The sequence below is a fragment of the Equus przewalskii genome, chromosome 4 (genome assembly GCF_037783145.1).
Source record: "Equus przewalskii isolate Varuska chromosome 4, EquPr2, whole genome shotgun sequence".
Lineage (NCBI taxonomy): Eukaryota > Metazoa > Chordata > Mammalia > Perissodactyla > Equidae > Equus > Equus przewalskii.
The window spans coordinates 58118008-58129206 of record NC_091834.1 but is presented as its reverse complement, the minus strand read 5'-3'; the positions used below and the strand labels follow the sequence as shown (position 1 = coordinate 58129206).

Genomic DNA, 11199 nt, shown 5'->3' with positions numbered 1-11199 from the left:
TATCTATGGTGAAGGACCATTTATTTTTTGTTGTTAAATTTCTAAGCCATGCCAACTGATACATTAATAAAATACAATAAGAGATACTCAGGCAGAGTCAAACTGCTATAAAAGTTTCTAAATACTTGCACTTTTTATGCTTATCTTTTCACGCACTAGTAACAGCTTTTGGACTGGCACCTGTCCATAGACTATACTTTGAGTAACACTATACTGTCTCATTATGAAAATCAAGAACGTGAATTTATTTGAAGGCATAAAGTTTGAAGACTTGTACTAATAATTTGTGTCAAATTTATTGCTTTTTACACTAGCTTTTATTTTTAAAATTAAGAAACAATATGTGAAAGTGAAAATAGGAGATGCTTTCTGTTAATTCATTCAGGTCCATCTTCTTGTATTTACATGTCAGGGCTTTTGACTGAAACGGAAATGAATGAATGACTGAAATAACAGAAAATTTCAAAATGACTGAAACTTTAGATTGTGAAAAATGGTTTTCAAGTATTTTTAATTGAGAAACCAAAACCAAAACCAAAACAATACCACAAGAAAAAGGTGAACCACAAAAATATCTAGAAAAGCAGACACTTTGTTCTGTTATCTGTTATCTGCCAGAGGAAATTATTTCAAATATTACCTAAGATTGGTCCTTTTGCAGAGTATATGCTGAATCTATTTTGTCAAGTTTGTGTAATTAACATTGATTCTATGTAAGTGCTTATCTTCTGCAATCACTGTGCCAAACAATTTTTGTTTTATAAATTTATTAAAATATAGTTTTATCTTTAAAAGTATAGTATTTTATTTTAGGCAAGTAACTTTTTTTATGTTATTCTAACGACTTTGAAAATGTTTACCCTTCCATGTTGATGTATCGTCTTGATAGTTCTTTACTTTGGCAACGGCATGACAGCACAGGTATTACAGATGTGGAAGGTATTTTTCTATATAGAAAAGCACAAACAAAAATATTTTCATCAGGTCAGTTTCAATGTGGGCAGTATGCTTTTCTACTTTTGAAAAAACAAATATTTTCTTGAAAATGTTCCATATAAACATCGTTCCCTGGCAAGTACATGGCTATATTTTCTTTGAAAATATAAAAATGAGGAATATCCTCTTCTAATGTGTAGTAGAGAAGTACCAGAAAAGAAAGCATGTAATTTGGGGATGCTTCAGGAACTCCTTTTTTGTGATCCAGTAAGTTAATTTTTCTAGATTAAAAAAAATATGTTTTGACAGGACTGCATAAAAATATAAGAATAATTTTTACCTCTCTGAAAAAAATTAAGATGGCAATTAAAAAAATAAAACCAAATGCTCATAGAAATACCAAAGCAAGCTGGCTGGGGAGGAACCAAGTTTCTCAGTGCTGCTTCCTCTTATGCATGGTTCTTAGGGAAGGCAAAATGTCTGAAGTGAAAGTGTGGTCTCAGGGCCAAAGCAAAGAACTAAAACCAGGAGGAAGCAAGTTCGCAAAAGACAGCAGTGTGTCTTCAGATGTTGAACAAATGGACTAAGGGGCAGCAAAGCCCAGCAGTATGGTAAACTGCATAATTCTTGAGGTCCTCCCTTGTGCCGTAGACATGTCTGCTGCAGTCCACAAACTGTGAAGACTGGGTAGATGTCAACAGTACTGACTTTCTTTGCTTTTCTTTGCTTTAAATTTTCTTTAAATTTAGTCCATAAAATCACATTAAAGTAGTCATCCCACAAGCAAAAAATAAAAGGGCAAGAATTGAGATCCAGATTATCAAGTAAACATGTCATAAAATTATGCTGTTGGGGATAAGGGTAAAAAATTGTTTCGTATTACAAAATGGGATTGAATATGGATGTGATGGACATATATTTCCCTATATAATACTGTATAGTTTTATATATGTAAATATAAATAACTCTCTCTTTATATATATGATACTCATATCTTCTCAATCTTTCCTATTTAATCTTTGAGTTATTTGCCTTTTCTTAATCACGCACTGAATTACTGCATGTCTAGGCTCTTGGTTTGGTCCTGGCTGAATCATCTGTACTCTATGAGCAATTACTAACAGACCATATTCACAATATTGAAAAAAATCTTATCGTTATATGGTTTTTGGAAATGTTTACTTCCATTTTCAAAAAGCAAAGGCTCCAGTGTTGTATATATGTTTTCTAAAACATCATAAATAATACATCAAGTTTATTTCCTCAGGTGAGGAAATAAAACTAAATAATTTTAATATAAGAGCTAGAGTTCTTATCTAATTCTTGAAGAGTTAAGTCATCAGTACAGGATCTAAGACTTTTATTTTTCTCATTTTTTTTTGGTGTGCCTAGATCATTAAGAAGCACATGCCTTGATGAGTTAACTAACTTTATTGTGGCAAACATTTTGCATTATATATGTCTATCAAATCATAACACTGTACACCTTAAACCTACACAATCTTATATGTCAATTACATCTGATTAAAGCTGCATAAATAAATAAACAAAAATAATTTTTTAAAAAGCACATGGCTACTGGAGCCAGCTGGTGGTGCAGCGGTTAAGTGCACACGTTCCGCTTCTTGGCGGCCCGGGGTTCGCTGGTTCGGATCCTGGGTGCGGACATGGCACCACTTGGCAAGCCATGCTGTGGTAGGCATCCCACAAATAAAGCTGAGGAAGGTGGGCACAGATGTTAGCTCAGGGCCAGTCTTCCTCAGCAAAAAGAGGAGGATTGGCAGCAGTTAGCTCAGGGCTAATCTTCCTCAAAAAAATAAAAAAAATAAAAAATAAAAAGCACATGGCTTACCTGCTTGTAGGAGAATGAAAACAAATGACAATTTTTTTTGTCACGATCGTTAAGGTGGTTTATATGTAAGTGGACCTACCCAGTAGTTTTCCAGATTAGTTTTTTTCAACAAAAACCAAGATACATGAAAAAATAACAAAAATTAAATGGGGGGCATGGTGGGGAAGGAATGGAAGAATTTCTGAGAATAGTAATATATGATGCCAACTATAGGCAAATATACAAGGCAGTGCTTAAAGTTCCGTAAAAATGTGTTTCATTCTTTGTTTGCTTAGTAGTGGGACACTATAGAAAAAGGGGAGAATTTGGTTGAACCTTTTAAATTTTATTTTACTCTTATTGGTCTTAAAGTAGTCATTTGTAAAACACTACTGTTTAATATTGACAACTTTGAAAGTCACTGAAAAAAATTAAATGGCAATTTAATGTTAACAGCTGCTTATGGTTATCAAATCCATCAAAGCCCTTCATGAATATATCAGGCACAAACCCAGTGAATTACTGGTGCTGAAGACAGCTCGGCATTTTAAAATTGTCTAGTGAGAATAGATGTACTGAAATAAGAGGAAGGACTCGGATTACAATTTACTATTTTGTCTTTACATATAGAAAGAAACCTAGACCTGTTTCTAATTATTTAATGTTCTAAAACCTCTGCCAACTTAGCTATAAAATGATCTCTAGAAGGGTATTAGAAAATTATGCTTTATCTAAATTAATGTTCTTTTTAATATCTACAGTAACAAAACAAAAATAAAATAAAATTCCTGTAATGAAAGTAATTAATATGGATAAGGGTAGAGAAAACTGAGTAAAGAGTTCATTTTGAACCAGATATGATTCAGATCCCAAAACTGAGTCCTCCAAAGTTTAATAGGGCAGTCATGTTCTTGAGTTTCATTCTTCTAGAAGACTATCTTCTCATTAAACGTTGGTAAGGATGTTGTGGGGACCAGAACTACCTTAAAGAAAGAGCAGGGCACAGAGCATAAATATTCCCATGAACACCTTGCTTGCTTTACATGACTGGTCCTGACACCATTCCTTGGAAGGTCTATGCAGCCTGCCTTCTCTCAGGATGTTTTAAATTTCAAAGTACTATCTCAGTTATCTTTCATCCAAAGCCACAGTGTGCTTACTCTGGGTATCAGAAGGGCTGACTTCTCAAACCAATCTGGACTGAGGTGCAAAGGGAGACAGTTACCCATCCGCTCTCCTAAGTCTCTGGGTGGTAGAACTGTAGGGAGCGCAGGTCAGGCTCATCCGTGGGAATGGGGTGGACTGGGGGAGGCCTAAATTACACCAATGACCTTGTGCATGACCTTGTAGGTTAAGGCAAAGATAACCCTCCCTTGGCTTCTTGTTATGAGCCAAGAATAAAATGGGATCTTCAAGGTCATTCAATTGGGCATCTGACACAGAAAGTAAAGATTTCAATGAGAAGAATTACGGGGGAGAATCAAAAGTTCTTGTCTTTTTAAGTACCTGCTCACAGTTCAAGGTAATGTCACCAAACCACAGAGGAGTAAGACGGTTTACATGGAGAGGAGGGGGTCTGCGTTCAATTTTATACAGTACCAAAGAAGGAGCATTTTCTTGGCATGCGCCTAGTGCACGTATTCTGGGAAGCCTGATTCGAAAGCAAGACAGGGATTTGGGTCCATCTCTTCTCTTGAGATCCACCTAGAATACAACATCAGACTATAAATCAAGACGATAAGAGTAAGGCAGAGCCATAGTCCAAGAGGGCTAGAAGTAATTAAATATGTCTCTTTACTGAAAGCAGGCAAGGTAAAAGACTTGGTCTCAGAACCCAGGCAGGGGAAGCTCAGTTACTAGAACTAGGATATAAGATCAGAGCCAGATTATCATCAGGCTCTGAGCAGTGAAAAGTCTGGATAGGGGAAATCAATCTCGGTCAAAGGGAGAAGAGGGCTGTGACCTGGGCAGATAACCAGGCAGGCTCTGACAAGTCTAGAATGGATGGACAGTTCTCTCAACTTATTCCTAATTTGTGGAACCCAAAAGACATACAGTATCTTGTTAAGAGCTCAAATCCAGCCTATATTAAATTGCTTATTATTATTCTTACATTAAAATGATTGGCTAGGGCAGCAAAGTGCCTGAGCATATGTTTGTGGATATGAAAATGAGATGGAGAACAATAGAGAATAGTTAATAAATTATACTAATAGGATTAATAATAATTATGATCAAACCTCTCAAAAGACAAGTTAGTGAGCTGCATCTATCAGAACCTGTTGGTTCTGGTGGTGTTCTGTGTCACATCTTTTAAGAGTAAATGACCTCATATGAATTCCAGTGAGAATATAATGTTTTTCCTGCTGACTGCCACACAATGATAAACTCACACCTACCAGCCCTAGAAGATTCAAATGAAGTGAGGGATAAGAATTTAGAAAATAAAAACAAATCTTCATTTCCAAAAATTCTTAAAAGAGCCCTTACTAGATGACTTGAAAGACAAAATAGGTTTTAAAAGGTTTAAAAATGTATTAGGTTGCAAAACAAATGAAAAATTTCAATTTTCTTTTATCGAATCCATTCTTTACTTCTGATACTACAAGTGTGTTCTTGGTGGCTTTGCAATCTATCAACCTACATTTCCTGGTATTCTCTTTTCTGTCTGTTTCTGGTTAGGATGGGCCACTATAGATTCTTCTGTGAGATCTGCAGAAGTGAAGCAGCCGTCATTTTGCAGCTCACATAAATTGTTGCTTATTTGCTGGCTCACCTCACTGGCATGAGGCAGCAGCTGGGCCTGCAACTGCTCTATCTTCTGCTGGATCCTCCTTTCAGGTCTCTGCCTCCTGAGTCGTGGGTGTGTTTAACTCTGTAATGAAGGACCCTGGTTTCTACAGGACATCCACACCGTCAAAGTCAGAGGTAGCGAGAGCTCACTTTGGTTTCAGGATGTTCATGAACTATGGCTCATGCGTCTGCATTCCAGCTTGTCATGAATCTCCTCCATCTTCCCTTCCTGACTCCCTGCCCTGTGGACTTCAAGCTGCAGCAAAGACAACAATTCTACAGAAATAGTTTAACCACCTTCCACAATTGTGTAGGATCAAATCTTTGTAACAAATTCTTTTATATTATCTCTATCTCTATCTCCATTCTAGTGGTTTTGCTTCTCTCATTGAACCCTGCCTGAGATTGGGACAGTGACAGTACAAAACGAAAAGAGGTCTTTTGACCCCCAAAAGACCACTGGCAGGAAGGAGACTGAGAAAAGTATGCAAATAAAAACACAGGCTACCTTTCATGGAAAAGAAAAGATGGCTCAGAGGGCAGATCCGAGATCCATGGAGAATTTATTCCAGGTAGGAGTAATAGTGTTCTAATCAAACAACTTTCCACATTTTCCTGGTTGGTTTTTAGAATTGCTATAAACTGGTGATCTCTGTATACTTCTTATTGTCCCCCCTCAACCACCTTTTGAACAGGAATGTCTGTAGTGGCTATCCTATGCTTGTCCCACTGTTGTATGTTATATGGAGAGCAGATAACTTTTTCACTTCATAGGTCTTTGGATTGAGAGAACTGTACTTGAGGAGCTGTATTTAAGGAGCATCATCCACACGTGGACCTGATTTAAATGATGAGATTCTGGACTTTGAGCTGATGCTGTAATGGGATGAGACTTTGCGGGTGGCTTTGGGAGGGGATGGGTGTATCTTGATGTGGGAGAGATGTGAATCATTGGTGGCAGAGGGCTGACTATGGTAGCCAGCTTCCAGTATGGCCCCAGCGATTCCCACCTCCTGGTGTTCACAACCTTGTATAGTCTCTTCCTTCTAGACACCAGGTTTGGTCTGTGTGACCAATAGAACATGGCAGCAGTAAAGATATGCCACTTCTGAGATCAACTCATAAAGACATTGCAGTTTTTGTCTTGGTTGTGCTATTGCTTGGATCACTTGCTCAGGGGAAAGATAGCTGCCATGTCAAGAGGATACTCAAGCAGCCCTGTGGAGAAGTCCATTTAGTTTGGAACTGAGGCCTTTTGCCAACAGCCACAGGAATGGAGGACTCCAGCCAACAGTCCTGTGGGTGAGCTTTCCTCAAAGCTGACCCTCTAGCTATGCTCAAGTCTTTAGGCAACTGCAACCCAGCCTACAGCTTGACTGTAACCTCATAAGAGACTGACCACAGCCATCCAGCTAAACCGCTCATGGACTCCAGACCATCACAAACTGTGTGAGATACTAAGTGTGTGTTTTAAGCTAAGTTTTGTCATGCAGCAACAGATAACTAATACAATGCCTAAGTATAAATATAATCTTTCTTCCACATGCCTATGAAAGCCAAACAAAAGGAAGATCAGAGAGGCAGAGAAAAGTAAGGTGTGTTTTAGCTTACTATCTGTTTTTCTTCAATGCTCATTTAGGTTCTTTTAAACCTAGGCGTGTGGGCAAATACTCATTTAGCTGAGCTAAATGTGAAAGACGGTAAGGAAGGGGTTAGCTTTACTTACAGGGATATCCATATGTCTATCTATCTTCCTTGAACTGGACAATCTACTTTTGAGAAGACAAATCATGAGAGATTCCCAGAGTCTAGTCTCCTCTTTTCAGAATGGTAGGGAAGCTGCTGCTACTCTTGGATTGAGATTTAAAGTTTTATTTATTATTCTTTTTTTACCTAAAAGACTAGTTTAGAGAATGTAAAGTATGATTTGATTTCCATCCTACTTTTTTTATCCTACTTTTTTTTCCTATTTAATTATTTTTTTATTGAGCTAATGTTGGTTTATATCCTTTCTAGTTTTTGTTACGGAAACATTTGGAAACAAGAGAAATAATCTATTTCTTCTAGCCTCTATTTTGCTTTCTGGCTTATAATCAATTTCAGTAACTAACAATAAACAGTAAAAATGATAGAGTATACAAAGCATTGTCCAAGTGAATCCATCACAAACTTGTGTCTGAGAATGGTTTCCTAAATAGGGGAAATGTGTTTCATACAAAAAGTCCATTTTCTGTTATTGCCTTTTTCATTTGGACTACTAGATGCTATATATTTTAAGGCAATCTTAATAGTTTCCTGTCTCTCACTAACAAGAATGACTTGTCATAATGAGCAGTGTAGACACTGTCCATTTGATCCACTCCAGAAAGCTGTCTATTTGATACAAGAGTAAATCACCTCAATTCCTTTGTGGAATGAGTGGAATATAAATAAATAAATGAGACACAAGAATAAAAAAGAAATCTGGTTAGTTCCATCAGAAGGAAACAAAGGATAGGAACATTTGGAGGCCTGGTTTAATAAAAAATGTCACAAGACAAAGAATTATATGTGATAACTGTAAAAGCAGGAAGAATCCCCACTAACATAAAATGTCCATGAAATAGTTGCTTCCTTCTTTAGGAAGGAAGATAATTTTGTAGTTTAAGAATAATAATTCTCAACTCTTTGAAAGTAGAGGACCTATGTTGTAAAATAACTCTTTATTCACTTTTACTTCCACCAGACAGAATTCTAATTTTCAGCACTCTTCCTGTAATTCATCACATTGCTAAATCTGAGTAGGAATATCAGATTCCATTTTAGGGAATGCGTTTATTTTGAGGGTGTCATTCTGTTGTTATTTTGCATGTTTTTCATCAATTGTAAAGCTTTTGTCTTGATTTTTGTTCTGTTTTGAGAGGACTCCAAAATGTACTAATTTTTCCTTTACAATTAGTGTTTGGTGTATCTCAGAAAATTATGCAAAATGGCATTGCATTTGAGTACTTAATTTTTTACTATTACTATCTGAGATTTTTTGGTATGAAATATTAATATAATCATTATTCTATGTCAGGTTTAGGGTTCCAGGTGGGGATGAAAGATAAGTTATGACAAATTCTGGTCCTGTAGGAGCTGGAAAGTAGTAAAGTGATTCTCACAATCAAATCTCAGAATGTCTAGCATTGCAACCACCCAGGGGGCTTGTTTAAAATGCAAATAACCAGATGCCACCCTAAAGAGACTGAATGAGAATCTCTGGGAGTGGGCCCTGAGACTCTTCATTGTAATAGGTTCTCTCTGTGATTCCAACGCACGCTAAAGTTTAAGGACCACTGATCTAGTGAGGGTTGGAGGGTAGAGGGGTAAATTTACATTGCGATTGGAGCCACAACATAATCTTCAAAATATAACAGTAGCGTCTAGGAAAAAGCTTTGCCATGACAGTTCCTATCTGAAGAGAAAAAAAATCTTATATATATATATTTCTACACACACACACACACACACACACACACATATTAAAGACACCAGAACGTGTCTTTCTGGGTTTTAGAGAAAACTTGTAAGAAGATTTACAGATCAGGCTGGAGTGAACGGATTCTATAATTCCACTCTACTAGATCACCAGCAATTTTCTTTTCGATGCTTATAGATGGACAGTGGTATCTATGTCTACTTAGCTTTTTTTTTTTAACTCAAAAGAATAGTTACTAGAACTCCCCACTCTTCGTTCGTAATGGGGGAAATCAGTCACCCCAAGAATCCCAATTGAGTAGAAAAGTACTGTAAGAGCCAATCAGAGCGCTCTCTGGAGCAGCTCCAAACCGGCTTCTAGGGAGGACTGGCGGAAGATGGGACTTTGTTACCTTCATTCAACCGGACAAAGAAGGCCACAATAGTTTAGGGCGGTCGAAGATACCTTGTGGGTTACTAGGCGAAGTATTAAACCTCGGGAAGGCTGACCGTTGACCAGAAGATCCCTTAATGGGAAAACCTGGAGGCACTACGGATACCTTATTTTCCAAGATCCTGGAGAACTGGTCAGCAATTGTAGTGGTACCAGCACCCAAAATGGCAGCAAGACGCTTCAGGCGCCGGATCAGGTGATGCAGCCCCAGTCCGCTCCCTTCCCACCAGCCGCTCCTCCTCCTGCTCCCTGACGTAGCTGTGGGCGTGGCCTGTCCAGCGGCTGGCCTCGGAGGCTAGGAAAATCGAAGGATACACATGCGCAGTTGGGCCCCACAGCCCCCTCGGGCTTTCTCCCCGCCCATCGCCCCGCCCCTATCTGCCGGGCGGGGCTGGGCCGAGAGTCCAGCAGCTGCTGGCTGGGGCTTCAGTGACTTCCTTGTTGTGAGCCCGGGGCCGGCAGTGTTCGGACTCTTAGCCCCGCTGTCCTTACCGGGACCGCTAGCCCAAGTCTAGGTCGCAGCCGCAACCCCAGCCTGTCGGTTCCCCCTTCAGCACAGGTCCTTTGCCCCACGCCCTGCGGTCCCTAACATGCCCAACCCCAGCTGCACCTCCTCTCCCTACCCCCTCCCTGAGGAAATTAGGAACCTGTTGGCAGGTAAAGAGCGGGAAGGGGGCGGGTAACGCCGCCGGGGCGGGGGCGGGGGCGAGGGGACGGCGAGCCGGTGGGGACAGAAGTATTCAGAGTCTCTACCCTCCCTCTCCGCGTTCCCCGAGTCCCCCGGCCAGTGGGAGCGGGACTGGGAGTCGGGACAAGAGGTCCAAGAAGGGGAGTGGGCATGTGTTGAAATTTGGTGCGAGGACGGTGGGGAAGCCCTTCTTGATGGGCTACGCTAATGGGATCAGGACAGTTCTGTACGCATCGTGAAGACGCTGTGTGTGTGCCCGCGGGTGTGTGTGCGCGTTTGAGAGAGAGAGAGGGAAGGAGGGAGAGAAAGAGAAAGGAGAAAGAGAATGATAATGAATGCATGAGTGTGAACTGAGAAGGGATCAAGAAGTCAAAGAAGTACTTCTTTGGTGGCCTGGCCAATGGAGGAGAAGGGTGTAAAGATGCAGAGAGGTGTCTGAGCTACAGATGTTAGGGGTTGGGGTTAGGTGTTATGGGACGGAAGGGTTTATCATTTCTAAAACTCCCATTCATTCCGCCGATATTAAAGACTTGCAAAGAGGGCCTAATTCTCAAACGGCCACTTGTCTTCAGCCTGAGTAACATTTTAAGAGAAAAAGGAAGGATGTGTTAAAAGTCCGACTTCCTGTGTCACACGACGATGAAAGTACGTCTTTGCACCCTCATCTTCCCCTTTTCAGTTTTAAGTTACCATTTGTAGGAACTTATTTTAGGAGTTAAAGATGCGGTTCTTCAAGGCTATTATGAATCCACTGCTAGTTCACTAATGTACTAGATATGGAGATGTGTAATGTGTAATGAAAAGTTCATCTTTCTGCACAAAGTAGAAAATATGTCTTTTTAGGGTAGCACGAGGCTTACCTATCCTGAGGCTCTGGAATTCTTACCATCATTGAAGAATACATCAGAATTCTGGAAATAATTTTGATCGTTTTATGTTAGTCTTCTCTTAAGTATTTATCTTTCAATATTGGTTGTGAATAACTGGATTAAAAGAGTTTCACTTAGATGCCTGTGTTACAGGCTGCTTATTTTAACTCTTAAAAAGCAATTTCTAAAG

At 39.4% G+C, this 11199-nt stretch overlaps 1 protein-coding gene and 1 long non-coding RNA gene across 2 annotated transcripts in view; one reads left to right on the top strand and one right to left on the bottom strand.

Moving 5' to 3' along the window:
* Positions 1-288: 288 nt before the first annotated feature.
* Positions 289-10170, bottom strand: LOC103557864 (uncharacterized). The gene is made up of 5 exons (XR_011539533.1): positions 10100-10170; positions 9559-9747; positions 4367-4471; positions 861-947; positions 289-421 (listed from the first exon to the last, which is right to left on the bottom strand). It is a non-coding gene; the product is annotated as an uncharacterized lncRNA (long non-coding RNA).
* The window catches only part of SKAP2 (src kinase associated phosphoprotein 2), a 169797-nt gene continuing 168316 nt past the window's right edge, over positions 9719-11199 (top strand). Inside the window, exon 1 of the mRNA XM_070617565.1 lies at positions 9719-10109. Coding sequence (XP_070473666.1) covers positions 10043-10109 — 67 coding nt within the window. The 5' untranslated portion in view covers positions 9719-10042. The remainder of the gene's footprint in view (positions 10110-11199) is intronic.